Source organism: Danio rerio, chromosome 17 (genome assembly GCF_049306965.1).
Source record: "Danio rerio strain Tuebingen ecotype United States chromosome 17, GRCz12tu, whole genome shotgun sequence".
NCBI lineage: Eukaryota > Metazoa > Chordata > Actinopteri > Cypriniformes > Danionidae > Danio > Danio rerio.
The window spans coordinates 27,955,216-27,980,988 of NC_133192.1; the positions used below are offsets into that span (position 1 = coordinate 27,955,216).

Genomic DNA, 25,773 nt, shown 5'->3' on the forward strand with positions numbered 1-25,773 from the left:
AATAACTCATAATTTTAAAAAGATAGTTTTGCTGTTATTTTCACAATAACAATTAATCACAACATTACTCTTTATACTCTTAATTCTACTTTTTCCAAAGAAACAGAAATTTTGTTTAAAAATCCTTAATAACATTTAAACAGGATAGTGTGAACAGATCATGTGGAATATGTTAGTTTTTTTTTACAATGCATTGTGATGGTAATATGAACTATTCAAATAATAAAAATATATATGTTATTAAATTGGCTCATGACATGCATACAGTTTGGTTGTAAATGAAGTACTATTATTATATAATATATATTTTTATTTCTCCCTGCTGAAAAAAAAACTGCTTAATCCAGCCTAGGCTGGTTGGCTGGTTTTAGCTGGTTGACGAGCCTGGTTTTAAATGGGTTTTGGCAAACCAGTCTGGTCTTACTAGTCAAGCTGAAAATGACCAGCTCAAACCAGCTAAACCAGCTTGACCTGCCTGGTTTAAGCTGGACATAGCTGGTTTTGGCTGTGCTCCCAGCCTGGTTAGGTCGGTCAACTGGTTTAAGCTGGTCATCTCTCAGCCTGACCAGCTAAGAACAGGTTTTAAATAGCTGGAGACCAGCCTGAAAATGGCCAAAACCCCTCTAAAACAAGGCTGGTCGACCAGCTAACCAACTTAGGTTGATTTAAGCTCTTTTTTCAGTAAGGATAGTATCAAAGAAGCAGAATAGCATACAACTACTGTAAGTATTAATATAGTTATTAATATAGTAATTAATGAATTAGAAAAAGGTGAATCAAGAATGAGAAATAACTCTGAAAGATAACTGAATTGAATTATGATCTAAGAGAATTTGCACGTCTATTGAACAGTAGTCTGGATGCTGGTGAATATGGAGCTACCATCTCAAAAGGGGTAGGTCTGTGAAGTTGACTATACACAAACACTAAATTAGCTTGATTAAAATAAAATTAAAATGTGGGTTTGACAAGCCATTTTTAACTTTTGTCTTTAAAACTATCTGCATTTTTGGACTGACAAACCCATTCATTGAGACTATTGCGACATTATTTTAATGCACAATTCAATCCTAAACAATCAATTTTAGATTTACCTGCATCTAAACCGAGTGTAGCAGCATGATTCTTCCAGGTTAAATGGATTGTTCTTTGCCAAAATAAGCTGAAAAGTGGACCAGTCCAAACCCTGACTCAGCAAGACTCATTAAATGAGCAAGAGACAGCACATCAAGGAGTATGCACTCCATGTAGTATTCACATTAGTATGCTACTCGCAGATTTCCGCAAAAAAAGCAGTGTCGACAAGAACAACATATATTAGCTGTTTTACAAGACATGATTGCAGTAAACAAAAGATGATATGATATCTTGTACATAATTAATGTACAAGATGTCATTTGCACTAGTAGGATGTCTTCCTGGATCAACAAGCTTTGCTGGTTCCTGATACAGAAACCAGTGACTGCCCGCTAATTTTAGCCTTCCGTTTTGCATTAGGAAATGAGTGTGTCTATGACTGCATGAAAAGAATGTTGTTCCAAGGACAACAAATGAGTCCATCCAGGAATGTCACACTTGGATTAGGCAGAACAAATATTTGAGTGCTTGAGTTATGATTAAACAGACATCCATAGATTAAACATTGCGTTAATATGTTGTACATTGTATGATGCTTGCATAAAGACATTATTAACAACTGTTCACAGATAACTTTAATTAAATTATTCAAAGTTTTATTTTAAAGGTGCCATATAGGTGCACTGATATGTTAGATTGTTCTCTGACATCTACATTGGGTATGTGGCTTAGGCAAGTTTAAAAAAATTATCCAGAAATGTTTTATATGCTCAATTATGAGTCCTCATTTATGAATCACTCCTACAATTTAAAGTTCAGTTTTGACCATATATGGTATGATTGTAAATATTAATGAGCTCTGCTCTGATGCTTAGCAGCTCATCAGTACCTGCTTTCTTATAGACACACACAAACATACAAAGCATTAGCTATGTTTCCATCCAAAAATGCTAATTAAATTTATGCGCAAAACTGGAATATAGCATATAAGACATACCAATAAAGCAGCATTTCCAACACAGGAGTCCAATAGAATAAAATCGTCACTTCCTTACTAACTGGTGCCAAATATCAACAGTAAAAATGAAATTTGCTGCGGTAGGAGAAGCTGCATGAATCTTTTCATTATTTAATAAATGACTTGCACCTCAGAAGACAAATGCAGATGCGCCATGAATGCGTGGTGGTGTTTGAAGGCATGAGACGTGGAGTACAAACGCTCTTGACATATCTGGAGGCAAGTAAGAATATAATAACACTAATACTGAAAGGGTAAATGTTTTTTAGAGTGACCAAAACAACATTTTAGATGTGTTACAATGTGCTCAGCCTGCTGGTTTGTCCACTCACACATTTTTTTCCTCACATGATCTCTTGTGACAAAAATAACATGACTTTTTAATGCGAATACTGGAATTTGTTCAGCAAAATTGTTTCCATCAAAGTTTGTGCACATCTTTTCTTATAGAAAAAAAGTTTATCCTATTCAGTTATGCACATACGTTTTTATGCGCATTGTCAACTTATGAGCATCTTGATATTCAAAAATTAGCATATTCAAATTGTGCATAAAAATCAGTGGATGGAAGCGTAGCTACTGTGTACTCTTAAAATACACACATGCAAAATAATTTTTAAAATGTCAAAAAATATGTTAAAATTGAGTAGATGCATTGTTAAATCTTTTCATCTAAAGTGGTGATGAGGTTTATTTTAGCTATAAGGATTGAGTTAGATATCTTTAAGCCACCAGAGTAATCTATTTTGCTCCTGAGTTGTGCTGTGGATATATATATATACACATACATACATACACGCGCACATATATATATATATATATATATATATATACATATATATATATATATATATATATATATATATATATATATATATATATATATATATATATATATATATATATATATATATATATACACGAATATAAAAACAGAAGCAGGAATTTAAGTCAACCTCTGTATAAAAAGATGTTTCCTTTTATTTTATTGCTGCCTTTTCACCCAAGAGAAATCACTGAATGATATGGCATGATGCACAGAATACCACAGAAGAAGGTCATAATGATAAAGAAAATAGTAATCCCTTTATTTTTCAAACATTAACATGCACACAAACTGAACAGCGGTTTGTCCAAGATCCTTGCTAACTTTCATTCTCGTCCTCATTTCCACTTTCAAATTGTCATCCATCTCTTGTTACCTCCCTCACCTCTCTCTCCTCCCTGTAATCTCTCCTGACTCCAGTCTTTCGCCATGTGCCGTTAGCTTTGCTGATTGTGTGCCGGTCTTCAATAAGAACACGTCCCCCTGTGAACATCTCAGGCTGGGGCTGTGAAAGCTAAACCACCGGAGAGGCTGCAGCGCGGCTTCACTTAAATAGGAGATGACAATCATTCTGCACTCTCTAGTAGATGCCCGTTTTCCCCTAGCAGCGGCAAATTGGCCAAATCGGCACCTCGGCAAACGAGGCTCAGCTCAGGGCGTCCCGCGAGACTGCTGGGCTATTTCACCATGAAAAACGAACGCATTGGAGGGAAGGACAGAGGATAGGAAAAGAACAGAAGGAATGTGTTGTCTGATTTGTCAGTCCTGACAACACATTTGCTTCCCCCTTTTGTAAACAACTAGCCACCTATAAAGCACAGAGAGGTTGAGGGGGAAGCATGAAATGAAAACGACATCTCACTAAGGCATACAAAGATACACTTGTGTCACTGGCTTAAAATTTCGGGAGAGTTTTCTGGGTGATGCAGTCATGTAGACATGCATGTTGCTGGACAGATAGTGAGAAATGACTCACAGCAGGGTGATGATGGGGTGGTCGCCACACCGTCTGAGTGGATTTATCATGATGTGTTCTCCTCTCACCTCTGACCCCAGGCTTATGCTGATGACAGTGGCATCTCACTGGCTAAAAAAAGAAAGCAATAAAAAGAAAAACAATTATGACTTTACACTTTCTGAAGACAATAAGAGAGGTTTTAAGACCTTGGCAATTAAAAACTAGTATAGAAGTAGTTTCCCAGGCATTGCTGGAAGAAATTTGACTTCTTTTTGTCTTTTAATGAATATTGACTACACTGATTTTTTATGTTATGACTAAAATCATGTATTAATTTATTGTACATGTGAAAGCAACTACAGTAAAACTAATGCATTATTACTATTATTATTATTTAATCCCCAGTTACAAATAGTAATAAAAAACAAATAAATAATAATAGCAATAATGTCAAGTTTAAATAAACTTTCAGAATTATTTTGTAGTTTACTATTTATTATTTATGCCATTTCTGAATTTTTATGATATACACACAATGGCCACTTTATTAGGTACATATTAGGCTAGTTAATCCAAATTTTTAATCAGCCAATCAATGGCTGCAACTCAATGCATTTAGGCATGTAGACATGGTCAAGATGATCTTCTGCAGTTCAAACAGAGCATCAGAATGGGGAAGAAAGGTGATTTAAGTGACTTTGAACATGGTTGTTGGTGTCAGACATGTTGGTCTGAGTATTTCAGAAACTGCTAATCTACTGAGATTTTTATGCACAACCATCTGTAGAGTTTAAAGAGAATGGTTCGAAAAAGAGAAAATATCTAGTGAGCAGCAGTTCTGTGGGCGCAAATGCCTTGTTGATGCCAGAGGTCAGAGGACAATGGCCAGACTGGTTCCAGCTGAAGGCAATAGTAACTTAAATAGCCAGTTGTTACAACCGAGGTATGCAGAGGAGCATCCCTGAACACACCAATGTCGAACCTTGAAGCGGATGAACTACAGCAGCAGAAGATCCCACTGGGTGCAACTCCAGCCAGCTAAGAACAGGAAACAGAAGTTACAATTCCCAGAGGCTCACCTCTCGTTGCCTGGTCTTAAAAAGTCTCAATTTCTGCTGCGACATTTGGATGATAAGGTCAGAATTTGGCATCAACAACATAAAAGCATGGATCTACCCTGCCTTGTATAAACAATTCAGGCTGGTGATGGTGTAATGTGGGGGATATTTTCTTGGCACACTTTGGGCCAGTTAGTACCAATTGAGCATTGTGTCGACGCCACAGCGTACCTGAGTATTGTTGCTGACCATGTCCATCCCTTTATGACCACAGTGTACCCATTTTCTGATGGCTACTTTCAGCAGGATAACACGTCATGTCATTAAGTGCAAATCATCTCAGACTGGTTTCTTGAACATGACAATGAGTTCACTGTACTCAAATGACCTCAACAGTCACCAGTTCTCAATCCAATAGAGCACCTTTGGGATGTGGTGGAATGGGAGATTTGTATCATGGATGTGCAGCCGGCAAAATCTGCATCAACTGCATGATGCTATCATCTCAATATGGACCAAAATCTCTAAGAAATATTTCCAGTAGCTTGTTGAATCTACAGTATGATACAAAGGATTAAGGCAGTTCTGAAGACAAAAGGGGGTCCCAACCAGGTACTAGTAAGACATACCTAACAAAGTGGCCAGTGAGTGTAAGTTTAATAGAATAGTAATTTTCTAAATCCTTTAAACAGAAAATTCCAAATGGTGGAATAATAATTTCGAAGACATTGTATTGTACAGGAACACCTAACAGCTATGAGAAGGAATTGGTGTAAACATGTGTATGTGTGTGTGTGTGTGTGTACATATACATATATATATATATATATATATATATATATATATATATATATATATATATATACAGACACACACACACAAATAATTAAATTACATTTTTTAAATAATAATACAGAATCACAAATGTGGTTTAAAATTAAGTAAACAAATGAGTAACTAAATGGAACAGAACTATGTATAAAGACATTGGTCATTTAACATTTTTGCACAATAATCCCTTGCACAAGAATGGTCAGGTTGTCTAGTTGAAAATGAGGTTGCTAACAGCACATCTCTTCATCACTGTGCACAATTTGCAATGTCATTGATAGCTCATTAAGTGAGTTAGAGCCAGTTACATTTACTTACCAATGCATTAGTAATATTGAGGGTTGCCTTAAGCACCACTAATACTCTTGTTCTAATGTAAAGAAATATAATTTGCTTTCATCTTTGCTTTGCAATCAGCATAACCCAGAAGATGTGAGTTTATTGGAGCTAATGATATAATTGCTTACTGAAGGTGACAGTAAGTGGGAGTAAAGGTTAAAGTGCACGTGTTGATGATTCACCATTTGCTGTTTTTCCTTTTTGGAACAGGGAGGTTAATGAACAGCATGAGATGTGAATTATTCTGAGAACATCTCATCCTGATTTTGTCTCATATATGCAGACATGGAGTTAGCATGACGTTAGCATCTTAGAGCAGACACTGCAGGCTCTGATTAGCCACTCATGTATTATGCATTTTCAATCAATACAAAATTGTCAAAATGAGCATGAGTGCAAATCTGTCAGGAATGGGCGAAGGCTCACCGATTCCTGATGCTGTTGATGAGTGAGCCGTGTGATGATTTTATCTTTATTTTTCAGCTCTTCCCTGAGACGTGCCACCTCCTTCATCAGCTCCTCCATCTGACAAACACAAAAAGAGTAAATATTAAAAGCTTACACAAATAATATTGCACCATATCGTCTACACATTAATAATACATGTCTACCAAATGGAAAAAGAGGTGCACAGAGCTGTTGACTTCAATTTGTAGGCCAAAACCGAAGACTAATTTACCATGGGTCCCCACAGGAATTACTAATGGCTTTTTAGAAAAGCAGTTTACAATTTATGAGCATAATAAGGTCTGAGGTAAACATTACCAGAGAAATATTAATGTTTTGTTCTACTTCATAAATTACACACAGCTCAAAAGTGAATTCAGAAAATTCTGTGTGCTTTAAAAACACAAGCCGCTGCATTAGGATTCATAAGTAGTTTTAGGTTATGTCTCAAATTACACGTTGTTCATTTAAAAGATAGACTATTTACTCTCCAGTCTAGTGTACAAGTTTTATAAGATTATTTCAGAGCATGATAACCATAATTAAAGCTGAGACCATTGAGTGGATGAAGTGTCCAATAATCCAGTCTGGATGTATTTGAAATAGACCTCCATAGCCTTAAAAATGACACTATTTGAGAGAACAGCCATTTGTTGTGTTGTCCGAATCCAGTTTAAGCTATTAAGTCCATTTATCGAACCACTAATGCCCTTCAATAACAAGTGTTCAAACAAAATTACAACTCATAAACTGGAAATTGTGTAAGACCTACGACTTGCATCAACTGACCACTGCAAATACTGTTAGTAAAATAAACAAATAGGTGTTGATAGTGCTGCCACAAAAATATATAATTTCAGGTCAGAGAAAATGAATAACTCTTAGTAGAATGTCACCATCTTGACATCACAAAGTTGGTAATTATGAGACGGTGTGAACAAAGCTATAGTTTGATAAAGGTTTACAAACACTAAAACGCAAATTTTCATGTCCTAATTTACTCACTTGTTTTCATTTACTGCTTTGAGAGCACTACATATGTGGATTAAGTTTTTCTGATATTTCTAGATCAAGTTCAACTATTTATTAAATCTAAAGATGCAGTATGTATGTTTTTGACTCTTCTGCAGCATAAAAAACACAAAATGATTGGAGATATTAAAGAGACATGCTAAGTGAACAATCTTCAATCCTCATCTGAAAAACAAAGCTAAAGTTAGATATTCTGCTTTGAAAAAGTCAGTTACGTGCTAGAATATCTGTCCGTTTGTTTTGGTCCCTTCAACCCGCCCATTGCCAGTTTATCCAATTATATTTCAGCACCCCGGGGTTGCCTTGGTGGAAAACTGTGTATTAGATTCATTCAATCAGGAAGGCTCTCAAAGTGTGCAGCCGCAAACTCCAACTAAATGGTACAGTTTATAATCGAATTAAGACATAACAACTTTAAGACTATTAAATGTAAATCACACTGTATGTCAGTTCTGAAGTTCAATTTCAAATGGTTCATATATCTTTTAAGATATGAGTTGATCTGCTGCTGTTTTTAGTATGCCAATTAACATCTAGTAAAATGGCATTCAAACTCGCATTATTAGCATTGAACACTAAAAAGCACATGAGGTGTACCTGAGGTGGTCATTGTCATAGTTTTTTGTTGTTCAGCTGCAAAAAATAGAAGCCGTTTTCAAAATATACATTTCAGGTGTTGGTTAGAACAAAAACTCCTTTTAGTATGGAAAATTTTCCTTCTATTGTGTGCCTTTACCTTTATTTAGAATATGATTTAAATCAGCCTTTAGGCTTAACATTCAGGCTCACTCCTGTTGGTGTCATCAATCTGGCAACCTGCGCTTGCGTGTGTTTTGAACCAAACCAAAAACGTAAAACCTTTCAAATGCTGTGTGCACATTTAGTCTTTACGTAACTTCTTCACAACAGGCAATCTTAAAGCACACGACAGTCTCAAAGTTCATATTTTAAGATATGACTGGAACTTATGCCATCACTTATGTCATAATTTATCCTGGAGAATAAACCAGGCAAGTCTCTTCTAGTACAAGCATTTAGCATCTGAAAACCACTTTTTTAAAAACACATTAGACATTCCTAGGGGACCTCATGCCTTGAAAATGCTAATTTCTTCTTTTTAGGACTGAACAGCTCTATTCAGGTGGGTGTTTATGGGATGTTACGGACCTGCTGGGCTCTGCTGTCATCTTCGCTGGAATCCAAACTCTCTGGAGTAATCTCACCATCATCCATCTACATAAAATGACAATTTATTCAGGAGATGAATTGCTCATGTTTACAGTTTCTCTCTTCCTTTTATTCTCTTTCTCTCTTTTTGTTTTCCACCTACACACATACTGAAACTTGCTAAGAGGCTAACAGCTGTGTTTGCATTTGTAAGTGTAAATTTGACTCTTCCGGCTGTATGTGTGTGTGTTTGGTACCTGCAACAGACTCTTGAGTTTAAGCAGCTGTGATTTGACAGAGGAACAGTCTTCTGTCATGTGCTTGAGAGTGAGCTCATCTAGCGCCACTGTGTGACTGTCATGCTGAATTGCAGGATGGAGGGTTCGATGGCCTGTACGACAGGCATCGTAATGAAACCCGGCCAGCCTGAAAAAACAAGTTCAGAGTTCAGACTTAATATAATTTAGCAAAAGAAGCACAACCTCAGCAGACAAGCTCCCATGTCGTGAAAAATCTATTTTCTTGATCTTTGAAATCAAAAGTGATGAAAACAGACTGCAAGCCAAGTCTTTTTTTATTTTACTTCTTTCAAACTTTTTGTTGTCAGCAAGAAGAAACTGACTGACATCTTTATATAGACATCAGTAATGCCCATTTATTATGTAGGAACATGCAGTCATTGTGAAGACACTGACATTGGGTTGAACATATACTAAACTTGTATGTTTATTTTTTAAATACTAAATGCTGATATTACTATTACATACAGTAGTAACATATTTTTCAGTAACATATTTTAGATTAAATATATTTGTATTTGTCAAAGTGATGAGATAAATATTAACAAAGTAATTTTTATCATATTAGACATAGAATTAAAAATGATATACAATTGCAATCAGAATAATTAACCAGCCTGAATTATTAGCCCCCCTATTTATTTTTACACCAATTTTTGTTTAACGGAGAGAAGATTTTTTCAGCACATTTCTAAACATAATAGTTTTAATAACTCATTTCTAATAACTGATTTATTTTATCTTTGCCATGATGACAGTAAATAATATTTTACTAGATATTTTTTAAGACACTTCTCTACAGCTTAAAGTGACATCTAAAGGCTTCCCTAAGTTAATTAAATTAACTAGGCAGGATAGGGTAATTAGGCAAGTAATTGTATAACGATGGTTTGTTCTGTAGACAAATAAATACATTTTTATTTAAATAAATAACTTTTTAGCCAAAATAAAACAAATCAGACTTTCTCCAGACGAAAAAATATTTTCAGACATACTGTGAAAATTTCCTTGCTCTGTTAAACATCATTTGGACAATATTTAAAAAGGAAAACAATTCAAAGTACGTATTAACAATAACAAAACAAAAACAATAACAAAACAAAAACAATATATTTTTTTAATTTAGCATCCTTCTGGTACCCCTCAGTGAATTCACTTGTTTAAGGAAATTATTTGTAAGCACATAAACATCAGTTGAGCCTATGTTTACTTTCCTCACCTGGTACTACAATATTAACAATAATTTAATTACCCCTCTATTTTAAAACGGACAGTTCTAATCATGAATGGTGAATATAGTACTCCCTTTAAACTAAAATAATTATTTTTAAATTGATATGACAAAGCATGTAATTTAAGTATTCAACACATCACTAATTTTTGTGACATTTTTTTCAACATATTTCAGCTAGTGCAGCTGACTTGAAATTTTTACCAGATGCTGATAACAATCAAAGAAATACATATATGAAAACAAATCTAATTAGTTTACAAATTAAGTTATGTGTAATGAATAATAAATATGTAAATACAAAAGAAAAAAAGTATTGAACACATAAAGAAGGGGAGGTATAAAAAAGGCAGTGAAAACCCAGACAGCAACTAAAATCGTTCAAGAGTTATTCAGCAACTCTCTGCCCTTCATCATTGTAAATTCTGCAACTTGATATAGTAAAAACATAACCAATGATGTAAACCTCTGCTCGATATGTAATGCCCCCAACCTATACTCCAATGCACATCATGATTTTGCCAAGTTCGATGTGATTCTGAATTAAAATCTATGTTGATCCTGGAACATCATTTTTGTTGGAAAATGTAATCCATACCTATTGCCTACCCTTAAACCCACCCATAATTGTATATTATTCCCAAATTCAAAGAGGAATGATAGTTGGATAACACTCATGTAGAAGTGCACAAACCTAACAGTAAGCCTTAACTTAACATAAACGTTAAACATATCCCCCAATTCTGATTGGAATTCCAGGATAATATTAAGATCAACATACAGTAGATGTTAATCCAGGTACATGCCCTACTTTGTGAAATTAGATTGGTGCTAGTCCAATCATATCATGTTCTTTATTTTCAGCTTAATATACCAAAAGTATATTCTGACACGTTCACCTGTTGTCATTATGAGTATGATCTGCTCCGCTCCACCTCTGCTGCCTCCTTCTCCATTGAGCCGGCCGGCCCCCCCTCTCAGAGTGCTCAAAGTGGGCCATTCCTTCTGCATATAGGGGTCAAGCTCAATCAATGACAAATAAACAAACACACAACCCCATTCACTTTCAAACGGAGTATTTCACATTCAGTTAGTCTCTGAGACACAAGCTCAAAAACAGACACGCACTCCTTCGTGAAAAAAAGAAGGTCATCTTTCTCTGGGAGGTTGTGAAGCGTCCTTCCAAATGCTGAGCTCTTAGAGTTTCGACACAAAGCTCTCACACTGCCCGAGGCGAGATATCAGGGCAAACTCACAAACACACACTGAGGCATACGAAATCTTGCCGTCTCGCACACAAGCACTCTCTCAATCTTTATACACACTTTTTGCAAGCACAAAGTAAGACAGCAAGTGGAACAGACAGAAAACTAAGCTCCAAAACAGACCTGCTACATTCCTCTTGTCCTTGCTGTCCGGTTCACCGCCAGAGCCTCAAAAACAGACTTGAAAAACAGTCCAAAAACTCACTCACACGAATACAAATACCCTTAGAACTAAGAGCAGGGATGCTCTGTTTTGACTGACAAGTCCAAAAGAAAAAATCCCCAAAGTTAGAAATTCCAAAGTTGAGTGAAAAGTATGTAGAAAACTTTAACAAGTTGTGTCAAAGTTCCTAAGACTTTCTCACTGGCCACCCGAGCATCTGCAAATCCAAACTTTTCCACCCTGCTGGAACGTGGGTGTGTGTGTGTATAAATTCTGGGAACTCCCTAGGAGTTTTGACCAGATGAGACGCACACAGCTGTGAATCCCAGAGCCACGGGGCCTTCAGAAGAGAAGGGGAACTGGCGATGATGTTGTCGGCCGGGTCGGCAAAGCCCGCAGGCAAGGTCTGCTCTCTAGTCACGAGGAACAGCGTCAAAGCAGCAGGCCTTCCTGCGAGCCAAACCGACAGATCTGCCATGGAAGGAATGAAGGAGGGAAGAAGACAGAGAGAAAGGGGGAGGAGGTCTGAAGTCATCTATTCCCTCCTCTGGCTCTGCAACCTCTCTCACATGACTGCAGGGCATAATGCCCACGGCTATAAATACAACACACACACACACACATACCACACACATGCGGTGTGAAACTGACTGATTCCTGCTGATGGCGCAGGTCAAAATACTGAATGTAAACATGACAAAGACAAAAACACAAGGAAAAACAGATGCTCACAAGAAATGGCACCAGACAGGACGGTCCCTAACAGGAAGGGCTTGTGTGTCATTCTTGTATACAGAGGATGCACTTATTCATTTGAATGTCATCTAAATTCTTTTGTTTGCCATTTCCAGGGTGGAATTTGTCTACGTGTTCCAGAGTTTAGAATCTGCAGAACCCGTAAACACCCTGTGACTCCACTTACACTTTCTAAGCACACACGCTCTCCGACTGAGAGAAAACAGGAATAAGTTTAGTATGCTTGGCACTTACTGGCTGTAATATACAAGAATTAGTTTACTTCAAAAGTTTAGGCTTAATGTTCTTGAAAGTCTTCAGCACATCATGCTTGCATTTTTAATAGATAAAAAATACAGAAATATAATATAAAATGAAAAAAAATATTTTAAAATAACTCTTTTCTATTTTAATGCATTTTAAAATGTAATTCATTCAAATGTTCCAGCATTGCCTTTCAGCATTTTTAAAGATAGTAATATTTGTAACATTAAACATGTCAATTTAAAATTCCCTTGTCCTGTCGGCGCAATAGCCTGGTGCAGGGGTTTTCAAAGTCTAAGACAGGAATATACAGTATATATAAAGACACAGACAGATGTCAGACTGTTAACTCACTTTTATCATCATTTGCACGAAAGTGCAATTATTTACAGAGTAATAACAAGTATTTTAATATAACGTTTTTAAAACTAGGATGATGGTTCAATATGAATAGAACAGATCCAAGAACTGTTCATCCCAGTCAAAACAGTCGAAGTTTAGCAGGTCTCATGCTGTCATTAGCCAAAATATCTTGACAAACCACACTTAAAGGTCGTGGTTCATCAGCTGGTCCTGTCCACGTAAATCCTAAACTCAAATGCTGATCATCATATCGTCGTCTTTTGGGTTTAAGCCCTGAACCATTGAAGGCTTTGAATCGGGGGGTCTCAGAAACCGATCCATTGTATTAGCAGGCATAATTAGCAGGCATATAGCTACCTGTATTGGCAGGCCAAACAGAAGCGAATTCACAGCTATGGCCTTCTGGGTAAAAAAAGGTTTTCTTATTTTTGACGCATTATTTTTTTTTGCTTTGTTTAATTAAAACGTTTAAATATAATAAAAAATACATATAATAATTAAACTTAGTAATTATATTTTTATTATATAATATTTTTACCGCGCCTCCCCTGACATGCTCTGGCGCCCCCCAGGGGAAGCGTGCCTCACACTTTGAAAACCCCTGGCCTAGTGGTTAGCGCGCCGACATATGGCGCCATAGCACGTCAGGGCATCGCGAGTTCGAATCCCGGCTCGACGACATTTCCCTACCCTACCCCCCCTCTCTCTCTCCCACTTCGCTTCCTGTCTCAATACTGTCCTATCTAATAAAGGCAAAAAGGCCAAAAATAAATCTTAAAAAAAAAAAAAAAAGAAAGAAAGAAATTCCCCTTGCTCAATGAAAGCATTCGTTTATTATGATTGTATCTGGCAGCTGAAGCAGATGAATGGCAGGAAACTATGACATTGCCATCACACTCAAAGCAGCGTCCACCACTTAACTTTGCAATGATCAATCAACAGAATGATTAAACCTGATCAGCAGAGGATGATTTAACAGATCAAAGGTAAACATAAAAACAAATTCCTCACATACAAAGCAGTGTACTTAGAAATTGTCAGACGACTTCAGAGTGTGTTGTGTTTAGTTAGAGGATAGAATAGAACAGTTTGCACAGAATAAAAATATCAGTAAAGCACATAATTGTGTGCATGTGTGTGTGCGTGTGTGTGTTTACTAACCATTGAGTAATGCTGCATCTTCTGGCAGATCTACATCAAGCATGAGGTCATCATCTTCTAGGTCACAGGAGCCAGTATTATCCAGGTTGTTCAGAATGTCCTGTGCACAAGAAACAGCCAGTGAGGGAGAGGCAGTGAAATAATGATTTAAAAAAAACAGTAAAACTCCTAAGTTCATGTTAGGGTGATCATACAAAAGGAAAGGGACGCAGTCACTTGTAGACACATGTTAGAAAACAAAACTTTTTTTTGCGTCATATACAAAGAGCGTATATAAAAGCAACGACTTTTCAGGACATCTGATTATTTGAAAATGCAAAAGCACGCCAAGGTGAAAATCAATACACCGCAACAAAACCTCAATTTGTCCTCAGACAGAAAATAAAAGGACATTTCAAGCTGTGTGGCAGAGAAGCAAAGGGGCAGTTATCAGCTATTAGGGTGCTTTTTAATGCATTTTAAAGTGATTCTACACATTGAGTCTGGCACCAGGAGTTCAAAAGAAAATAAGCTCTTTGAAGAAAGATGTTCTCCACATTTTTATGCGCTTAAGTATTGCTAAGAAATACCATAAAACAAGGCCTCACGGCTTAGCCTTGATTTGTAGCAAGCAAAGAAATTGCTCTGATGTGACTCATCTTAAGATTCGTTCTGAAGAACCGCTTTGAATTGATTTTAAGGATGGGAGTAAAACTTGAGAGCGTTACAGACCTGCAACCAACTGAAGTGATAATAGCTTTAATACATCATTCACCATTTTAAAAATTATGAGTAAAGGGCTAGAGCTATTTTATGCTTTGTGTACACATGAAGCACTTGACTAATTGGTATAAATTGTAAAAATGTTGTATAAATTACTCTTCTGAAAGTACAACATCTTGAAAACAATAGTTTTTTTTTATTTATCTATATATATATATTTTTTTTTTTTCATTTAGTTACTTGGCATTTAACAAATGCTTAAAGCTGCACTAATTGCAGAGACATCTATAAATCAATGCAATGTCAATGAAGTGTCTTGCTGGTAATGAATCTCAGTCAACCTTCAATTAAATTGTTCATTCCTACTTTAGCTCAAACATGTAACTTCTTTATTGCCAGTACAGTGATGGCCCAATTTGTGATTTTTTATTATTATCACAGACAATATGTTAAAACTGAATGAAGACTGAATTAATAACTTCAGAAAAAAATACAAAAATAAGTAATACTGTTAAACTAAGAAACTGTTGCTTGAATAGTAGACTTGTATTTTTGATCAAATAAATTCAACCTTTGTGATCCTAGGAGGCTTTATTCAAAAACAACTAGCAGACACTAAACGTTTAAATGGCAGTGTGCAGAATATTACATAGAAATAATTAAGAAAACAACAGTTTTGTCCAAATAAAAAAAAAGGTTTAAAAAAAATGTAAATAAAAATAAGTTTTTTTAATATTATGCTGATTAATAAAATAAAACTCTTAAGTTAATAATAATAATAATAGCTTTATTTTGAGATTAATTACACTGTTTTTGCTGTGTACATTTTAAAAAAGATTAAAAATGTAATTGATGAAAAAGTTCAACTTGTAGAGTTCATAAACATGCATTTTTTAAATAAATTAATAGAATGTCATTAAATAGTCATGACATTAATCATTTGAACCAGTTATTATAAAATGTATTTGACAGAAAATATAAAACTGGAGGGCGGTAGGAAGGAAATTGGAAAGCAACTGAAAAGCAAATGATAATTAAATTTAACCTTGGTCACTGGTCTGCTTTTTATTAGGTATTACAAAGTTTGTTTAGGTATGGACACTGAATTATAAACATTATATTGTTATAGCTCTATTAATTATAGCCCTAAAATGAATCATATTTACAATAATTTTGTTATTAAAGTTCTTAAGAGTCCAGATCATCATTCGTGTTCATTACTGAAAAGAAAACCCTGGGATATTCTTTAAACCAGGCCCTTTACAGAAAAAAAAAGTTTGGAATAAATGATGACAGAATTTTCATTTCTGGCTGAACCATCCCTTCAAGCTAAATTAAATACATGGACTTTTCTAAATGGGGACTTTTGTGCAAAAACAGTACGCTGTGAAAGTTTCTGCATAATGGTCCATATTTCATATAGAGCAGGTAGCTGTGAAAAGAGTATGAATAAGCTCTCAGCTAACTTTAGAAAACATTATCAATCATGCAACTGCGATACATTCACAGAACAAAAACATCTCTTCGAGTCATCCAAGCTGACAGAACACTCTCAAATCCCATCCATCATATGAATATGTGCTTAAACAGAGACAGGCCCTGCTCCTGGACATCAATAGGCGCATATACACATTACATACACACACACACACACCCTACCGACTTACAAGTGCACAAAAAGTGTATTGAAAGCAGCCAGAGTTCATACACTTCACCGACACACACAGTCTCTCAGGTTTCTCTCTCTCTGATTCTCTCTATGTATAAAGGGGCTTAGTCACGCCAGGTTGCTTCAGAGGAAATGACATTTCACTGCGCCGGGCGGCAGCTTAGACACGCAGTCCAAGCCCCATCAGCTCTCTCCTCCTGCGCTGAAAGAGCCGGAATAACGCAGCCCGTTTCACGGGGGCCAGCACGAATCAGCCAGGAAGATCGGATTAAAGGTCCCTTTAGAGCTGGACCGATACCGACAGTACCTCAGATAACATTTAAGAAAGGTCCTATCAGACAAGCCCAGAATCCTGATCACATTTCACACAAACTGAGCACTGCTCCGGAGTGAAACATCATATTTGGGTGGGGGATCAAAAGGAATGTATTTGAATTCCTCAATTACGTTACATCCAAAGCTAAAATACTTGGACACCTGGATATAGTTTGAATTAGGGCTGCACAATATTGGAAAAAATCTAAAATTGCGATATTTTTTTGTTTCATAAATAGAATTTCACTACATTAGTTGAATTTGCAAAATTTGATTGGGAAGATTCTGTAGGGGAGTGCATATGAATAAAACATAAGAAAGTCTGCAAGAAATAATAAAACCAATAAAGAAAAAAATTCAATAAACTGTTTTTATTGTTTTCCGTGTAGTGAAACTATATTCAGACATACAGCAATTGAAGAATCAAATGTAAAATATAATACTGCATAGTCTTCCAATTTTATAAACAATTTAATAAAATTGATTGTTTATTGCAAGTTACAAACAGTTAGTTCTTAAGCATGAATGCTTTTAAAATCCTTAGTCACAAGCTTAAAAAAACACTTGTGAAATGATCAATTATAATCCAGACTCAACATTGCATGTACTTGCGATGTGAATATTGTGAATGATCACATTGTGATATCAATCCTGAAACGATATACTGTGCAGACATACTTAAAATGGAGAATTTTTTTCAATGGCCATGAAGAAAAAAGGTCAATATGCATGGACCTTAAAAAGTTTAAACTCAAAAATATATGTAAATTAAGTTTATATAAGCAAACTTTGAGTTTAACATGGACAAACTGAGCTGCTGTAGGTAACATTTTTTACATACATTTTTAACCCATTAGTTTGGTTCGTCAAACTTGACCCAAATTTGACCCAAAAAACAACCCAGCGTTTCTAGAACGTAGTGTTTTATTTTAATAAACTGGAAAGAAATTAACATTCTTTTTCATGCTTTAAATTGGTCAAAAATTACTTGATTTGATTATTATGCCTTATTATTATGATTTGATTATGAAAAATTATGTCTCAGAAACATACTGTTTGATCAATTAAACACAGATTGGATAAGAAAATAATGCCTCTATATTTGTCAATTAGATAATAAATTGATATTGTATGTTCATCATGTATTAGTATTGTGATTCTTGAAGTGACTGTCTTCTTGAAGTGGCTGTGTATGGAGATTTAGGTTCACTGTTTCACACTCCTGCTTTGAACTGCATATAGAATGACTTGTCTCAAGTGACAAATATGTCAATGGTCTCTGTTCTATTGAGTGAAGCAGCCTCCGTAGGGATTCAGACTGTGACTAAATGGTCATATTTAGAGACTTTTTCCTTGACACTGCTAAGTTTGGCTAGCAGTTGTGCCGATTTGCCTGTCTGACAGCATTGCTATTCACTTCCATATAATATTTTTTAATGGCAAATGCACCAAAAGTGGGATAAACAGATCACAGCACAGACCATTTATTATAGTAGTTCAGCTCAAAAGAAAAGAGTATGTAAGTGCATTTCACAACACTGACCAGATGCACATCGTGACCACACTCTATACCAAAACTCATGCTCCAGTTATTCTCAGCTCAAGCTACTGTCATATAAGAATTTCTCAGTCAAAAGTTAGATTATAAATATTATATGGATAGCACTACCAAATTAGGTGCTTCTGCCACCAGCTGTAGAACTCAGAGATACTGGTATTAAATATTAGTCTGGAGCCAGGGATATCCTTAAAATAAAATGGCATATTTTCATTTCTGTACGTCTATTTAATTAGAAAAGCATCTGTCAGTAATACAGTTGAAATGGGGGAAATTTTTGAATAATTTTCTTGCAAGTAAATTTAAACTTCCTTAAAACTTTCTGCTCACTCTCCTAAAATTTCAGAAAGGGACTATAGAGATTCTATTTTTAAAAAATGGTGCCACACATCCCAGGTGCCAATGCCTGTCCATGTTATGTAGTCTTTTCACATTTCCAAGTTTCTCAGCAGCGGAAGTCATCTAAGTTGGGTAAACTTGAAGAACAGTGACTAAGAGAGTACCACAAATAAAACATTTTTGCATTCCAATTTGCTTAAATACAGTAGCAAAAGAAAAACTTCACGATTGTGTTTTCCAATAACAGCAGAGGAAAAAACTAAATTTCATCTACTGTCCCAGGCAAGGGGCATAACTGCATTAGAAAGTGTTTTGTTTTGTTTTTGTAATTTATTGCAACAATGATGTAATAAAAATAATAATTTTATAAAATGTACATATGTGCAAAATATTAAACATAGTTAATTAAATTATTAATATTAAAAACTTAAACAAGGATTTAAAATGTGAAAATGGTCTATTTACAATTATTTGATTTATTTGTTCCTAACTACACTATCATGAAAACATTACATACAGAATGGACAAAAAAATGTTTCTGCCACATAAATATATTTCAGAGTGAAGATGCCATAAGACATAGACTAACAATTATAAAATATTCATAATGTTATATCAAATAGCTCAGATTTCATGAAACTTTGATCTAAGCACATTCTGTATGTAGAATGAATTACTGTTGGTAATCATTAACAATAATTCATGGTTAATTATTATGAACAGTTGTTGATATGTTGTTTTATAAAGCGGTTTTATTTTTTATTTAATATAAATAATGGCTTACAACTCAAATCCCAGCACACACTATACTTACAGTAAGTGGCATCTGACATTCTAGGACAGAACATCCAGTAACATTAATATAACGCAACAAACATTAAACGTATTTCTAAATTTGAAAACATATTAGTTAGCTTGGTTATTTCAATATCATAGTTATTTATACGTTTAATCTGAATCATAACAGATACATCTAGCGTATGTTAATATCATGAACTCCACCGCCAACTATAAAATATAATACAAAAATACCAAGACACTACTTCAGAGTAAAGGAGTTTTTTATCTTTCAGTTTTTGCTCCTGTCACCCTGAATGTGTGCATTAGATTCAATTTCACATACTAGTAGAGCCTCACAAGCATCAGTGAAGATGTGCATTGAGCACATATATGAAACAACTCTCAAAAGTCATTAGGAATAACAAAGGGATTTAGCGAAATGTAAAAGTATCAATAAAGCAGTCAAAATGAATTAAAAGCTGATTAGACAGCTTAAATATTGAAGCTAAAATTATTCAAATCCTGTTTACTGTATGACTAAAGTCAGCAAACAACAAAGCTTAAACAATGCTTTATAGCTCTCAGCTAATTAATACTGAGGCAGCAGCCGATAAAAGGCCGTCTCAGAATCACTTACGGCGTTGAAAAACAAAGGCTTATGCACCTCCATCATTTAGCAGCTAATGAATTGGCCGGTAAATGCCTCCTGCAAGACAGGCTATATTTAGAACAAACAACTCCTAAGTCTAACAGAAGATGCACTTTGTAGAAGTGATCTGGGGGATTAAACACACTAGTATACAATAACAGAGAACCAGATATAGTCTCATACTAAAAACATTTACAGTGTTTCCTAAATCCATAGTGCCCCCTTGTGGCCTTAAACGCAAACCATACTTGTTTTTACTCATTTAATAATACATTTTATTTTTTATAATATAGATTTTTTTTATTCAGTAATAAGAACCACAAGCCTAACATCAAAAAAACACAAAAACAGCAGATTAAAATGAAGGATTTAAGGACTTCACACCTGGCTTGATGCTGGTAAAGAAATCTCTGTCAGTGAAAATGGGTAAAAAAATAATAATAGTATTAATATATTTAAAAATATTTAAAATAATAGTATATTTTAATAACCCTATACATCCTATCAATGTGTAACCTTTTGATTTAATTTACATTGTATACTAATAGAAGATAACTAAATTCCATATAATAATTTATTAAAAATTATTCAAACCAAAACTGTAACATTTTTGCAGACTTTCAAATGAATTCCAGTTTACATAAATAATTCAAGCTCCAGATTGGCATTACATCACTGGCTGAAGGTAAGATCAGATGAGATCTAAATAAAGCTCCGTCTCCATTTCAGTATCCACGAGACCACAGGAGCCTTAAGTTAAAGATAGGCATAGAACAGGGATCTAGACAGGAGGAATACAGGGTGGGGTTAATCACTGAAACACTCTGCACGTTTTAGACACGATGGTCATCAAGAGGAATATAACTAAATCACTCAAGTGTTCCCACTTTAAACCAAATGTCTAATTCCCTGACATTCTCCGACTAAAAAACTGTATTTCCATGACTTCTAATGAATGGAAAACAGGTTGATGTTGTCCTTATACATTAATCATATAACATTGAATAATATGCTAAAATAATAAAATAAATATAATTTTGCATGACTTCAATAGACACTTTGTGAAGATCAACAATGGGTAATTTAGCTCAGTTATTTTTTTGGCTGTGGCTATGAAGTGCTTCTTCTCCTATACTTGATAGCTCAAAAAGTAATTGTTTTACAAAATGTATACTGTATTTAGCTTTTTTGTGACTGCTTTTTTAAAACCCAGCTCTTAAGATTTACATTATCCTAAGCAAGCGAGAAACAGTGTGATATAAAAACATGATAAAGAACATTTTTATTTAATAAATGAAAACTAAAATTTAAAATGACATCCCTAATATTTAGCCATAGGAAGATAACCATTTTCAACATGGTTTGGAAAATTCTAAATTTTAAAACTGCCAAAATTATATATGTACGTTTTTATTAAATTTTTTCTTAGTTTTTTAGGGCAACAGTGTCCCCAGCAGAAAAGATATCCAAAGATGCTGCTTTAAATTGTAAAGAAATTACCTGACATGTTATATATATTATAATATAATATTATAAATGTTTCTTAAAATAAAATGTTTTGTGTTCAAAGGAGAAAATATGTTTTTGTTTTTTTACCCAGACATTTAAAAAGAATATATTTTAGAGCAGTAATCACAATACCATGAAGCCATGATATTTTTATCCAAGGTTATCATACCGTCAGAATTATGTACCGGCCCATGTTGATATTACATAACTTGAAAAAATTGAAATCCTTGATATTCAATATCTAATATCTAAGCCTTCTTCAATTCCGTAACATTCCTGAAATTCCATGACCCATGGACACCCTGTCAATTCCAAATCCAGGAAAGGTGTACATGAAAATTTACTACTTCAGAAAATAGGTTTGAACAAAAGCTCAAGCATAAACAATAACTTGATTAAACTTTTTTTCAACTATAGTGAAACCACAAATGCAAACTGTCTGCAGTACTAATAGCAGACCACCAGATGTCATTGAAAGCAAAGCTCAACCTAAACCACAGCAAATTACAAAAACTAAACATAACGTAAAACTCCCTCAAAGGAACAACCCAGTTTTGTATGACAACAATGACTCAGCTGTGCTCAAACATATACATGCTGAAGTTACATAATATCTGAAGTCAAAGTCAAGTTAGCGTGTGTAAATGGGTACATTTGTGTGTCTGCTACAGGGGAACACTGGTATTTCAAATCTGATTATTACTGTTTAAAATCCTCTTGGTCACTGGACATCATGAATCACTGCGCAAAAACATCACAGCCTGGATCAAACGCTGGAATGTTAAGTAGGGTTGTTAGTCGATCAGAAACTTTGGAAACAGCTGAGACAGAAGAGGAGCTGTTCTCAGAGCGCCAAGACCTAGAAACAAGACTCCTGCAGAGTCACGAGTAACAGCAACAGAGGCTAATCCTTAATTAGCAAGGAGATAATTAGCAGGATAAGGACAGAGAGATCCTGACACACACAGGCACACAAAGAAACCGGCAAACTGAATTTTCTGGGACTTATACAAACTATAATCTTAGCAAATCTACAATACAGCTGCATGTATAAAGTAGAAATAGTTTTGGTGTGGTTAGAGATCTGGGGCCTCATGTATCAACGCTGCGTACGCACAAAAACTTTGCGTACGCCAGGTTTCACGCTCAGAATCGCTCACGTTTGGATTTACTAACAATGAACTGAACGTGGGAATGTGCGCAACTTCACGGCAGCTTTCTGGCAGGCGTACGCACATTTTTTGTGCGTGTCTGTTTTATTTCCATTGGCGACTCCTAGAGGCAGTTGTGTTAAATTGCTCTCTACAAAGTGTCTGAGCCTTGCAATGGCAGTTGTATGAGGCGGGTTCAGCAGGTATATAAGGTTTCCATACCATACAGTTGACCAGCTAAACATTAAAGCACAATTTGCAGCGCTCGCCTGTTTTCCCAATGTAATCTGAGCGATCTACCGCATGCACATTGCTATAAAGACACTATCTGAAGATGAATTTGCATGCGTGAATCAGTAACATTTCCATTCAATATTATTATATCTGTAAAATGTTGCTGCACCCTGAACAGTCTCAGTGGCGTAGCTCGTAAGACACATGTGAACATGTTTTGACACGTTCGAGCATGAACTCGGCTCGAATCCAGCGTCTGGTGAACTCTTTCTTCTTTTTTCCCCCCGCTACATATCAGATTTTGCCTACTATTTATCACGAGAAAGACTAGTAGGAATCATTAATAAGTTTGTGCATCATATTTTATTTGCACATTTATTGAATGGAAATGTTTCTGATTCACGCATGCAAATTCATCTTCAGATAGTGTCTTTATAGCAATGTGCGTGCAGTAGATCGCTCAGATTACATTGGGAAAACAGGCGACCGCTGCAAATTGTGCTTTAATGTTTAGCTGGTCAACTGTATGGTATGGAAATCTTACATACCTATCTGAAGATGAATTTGCATGCGTGAATCAGAAACATTTCCATTCAATAAATGTGCAAATAAAATATGATGCTTATTGATATGAACTTATTAATGATTCCTACTTGTCTTTCTCGTGATAAATAGTTGACAAAATCTGATATGTAGCGGGGGAAAAAACAAGAAAGAGTTCATCAGACGCTGGATTCGAGCCGAGTTCATGCTCGAACGTATCAATTCCTGAACACATGGGTCTTACGAGTAGCGCCACTGTGACTGTTAATCATCCTGCAACATTTTACAGATATAAACCACAATATTTCTTTTTTCAATGCACTCAGTGCGATGTTCAGACCCAACTGTGTTAACCGCATCAGCTAAACTCTCCCGCTCTATTTATTTCTTTTATTGTTAATTCCGGAGAACAAACTTGCAAATAACACCGCTTTTCTCCGGCCTACCTCTGAAAGCACCTCCAATTCACATTCTGTTCAAAGTTTCTCTTTTTGCTTGCTTTTGCCATTGCTTTTTCGTTGGGTTTTTCCATTAGCATAGTCATTAGCATATTCATACGGGGGAGGAGTCAGGGAGGGGTTTTGTGCTCGTGCATGTTGCGCTCAGTTTCACGTTCATTCAGATGTACAAAAGAATATGCGTGAGATTCGGCGTACGCAGTGTTTCATACATCTGAAATTTTTTCTGCGTACGCACATTTACAGCTTTGTGCGTACGCAATGTTTTAGTAAGATTTCCACGCAAGTCCTCGTACATGAGGCCCCTGAAGTACTGATTTATTTTAAATCAATTTAAAGGTGCTGTATGTAAGTTTTTGACTCTAAATCATAATCATCTCTAAATTATAAAAATGTAATATCATGTTTGCAGATATTTAAAAAAACATGCTAAGTGAATATACTTGTTTATTTGGAAAACAATGTTGAAGTCAGATATTCTGCTTTGAGAATGTCTGTTACATGGAGCATCTATCTTTGTTTTGGTTCTTTTACCACCCCCAATGCCAGTTTAGCCAATTATATTTCAGGACCCCGGGTTGCCTTGTTGGAAAACGCCATATTTCATTTATTCATTCATTCAGAAAGGCTTCCAAAGAATGCTCCATTTAATATGGAAAAAATTCCTTCCATACCGTGGCCTTGCTTTTATATAGAACACCATTTAAATCAGCCTCAATTTAAAAATCGACCTGCTCCATTTGGTCCTCAATCTGGCAACCTGTGCTTGCGTTTGTTTTGATCCAGGAACGCAATACCAAGTTCAACCACTGAGTGTCAAACATACAAACTGCACCTTTAAGTTACTTCTAATTATAGTTAGTAATAGTAGTAGAAGTAGCAGCAGTAAGTTGAAAACAATTTTACTAAAATTTATGGGGTTTTTTTTTTCTTGCTAACAATATTGTTGCTATTACTCAAAATGTTACTATTATTTGAGTATGTACATTAACATTATCATAACAATTATTATTGTTATTCATTAGTATCATTTATAATTTCAACTGTTATAACCTGTCTTTTCAGATTCACTATATAATTTCTTTTTTTATTTAATATGTTCACTGTACTTTGAAGCTTTCAGATCAATGCATCTCATGTCAATAAGTACTGCTTTTTATTTTGTTGTACATAACCTCAACACTCTGCAATCTTATTCTGGATGTATGTGTGTACTCACGACGCTGTTGAGGTCTGACTCAAAACTGCTGCAGTGGTGCATGTGTGTGTTGTGTCCCAGTGGCTCCATGCCCTCCTCATCCCACATGTATGTCCCTCCAGAGCTATTAGAGGGTGAGAGCTCCAAAGAAGAGACTGCATGACGGTCCACTTCAGGGGACATGAGCGGTGGACCACGTAGTGGAGCACTCTGTAAATCTGCCTTACCACCTAAAAATTAAACACACATCAGGATCTACATGCTTACCACAAGGGTTATCAGCCACTATATCTCAAATGGACCACTGAAAGCATGAATTCCAATAATAAAGAATCAGAACACCCTTTTCTGCCATGCTTCACTTAAGATTTAAATGTTTACATGACATTGAACTGGTTGACCCTGATAAATGGCAGAAATGAAAGTTATGTTTA

The 25,773-nt window shown here is 35.4% G+C and overlaps 1 protein-coding gene across 8 annotated transcripts in view; it reads right to left on the minus strand.

Annotated features, from left to right (window-relative positions):
- Positions 1-25,773, minus strand: part of ccser2a (coiled-coil serine-rich protein 2a) — a 69,318-nt gene that overhangs the window by 15,232 nt on the left and 28,313 nt on the right. For 3 of the 8 annotated variants that reach the window (XM_073928593.1, XM_073928595.1, XM_073928594.1), the window contains exons 4-10: positions 25,361-25,569; positions 14,235-14,334; positions 11,183-11,285; positions 9,011-9,179; positions 8,754-8,819; positions 6,534-6,632; positions 3,898-4,008 (exon numbers count right to left, since the gene is read on the minus strand). In XM_073928593.1, coding sequence (XP_073784694.1) covers positions 3,898-4,008; positions 6,534-6,632; positions 8,754-8,819; positions 9,011-9,179; positions 11,183-11,285; positions 14,235-14,334; positions 25,361-25,569 — 857 coding nt within the window. Of the gene's footprint in view, positions 1-3,156; positions 3,730-3,897; positions 4,009-6,533; positions 6,633-8,753; positions 8,820-9,010; positions 9,180-11,182; positions 11,289-14,234; positions 14,335-25,360; positions 25,570-25,773 lie in introns of those variants that run through there. The other 5 variants (XM_021467423.3, XM_005158552.6, XM_005158551.5 and 2 more) reach the window with 3 other exon arrangements.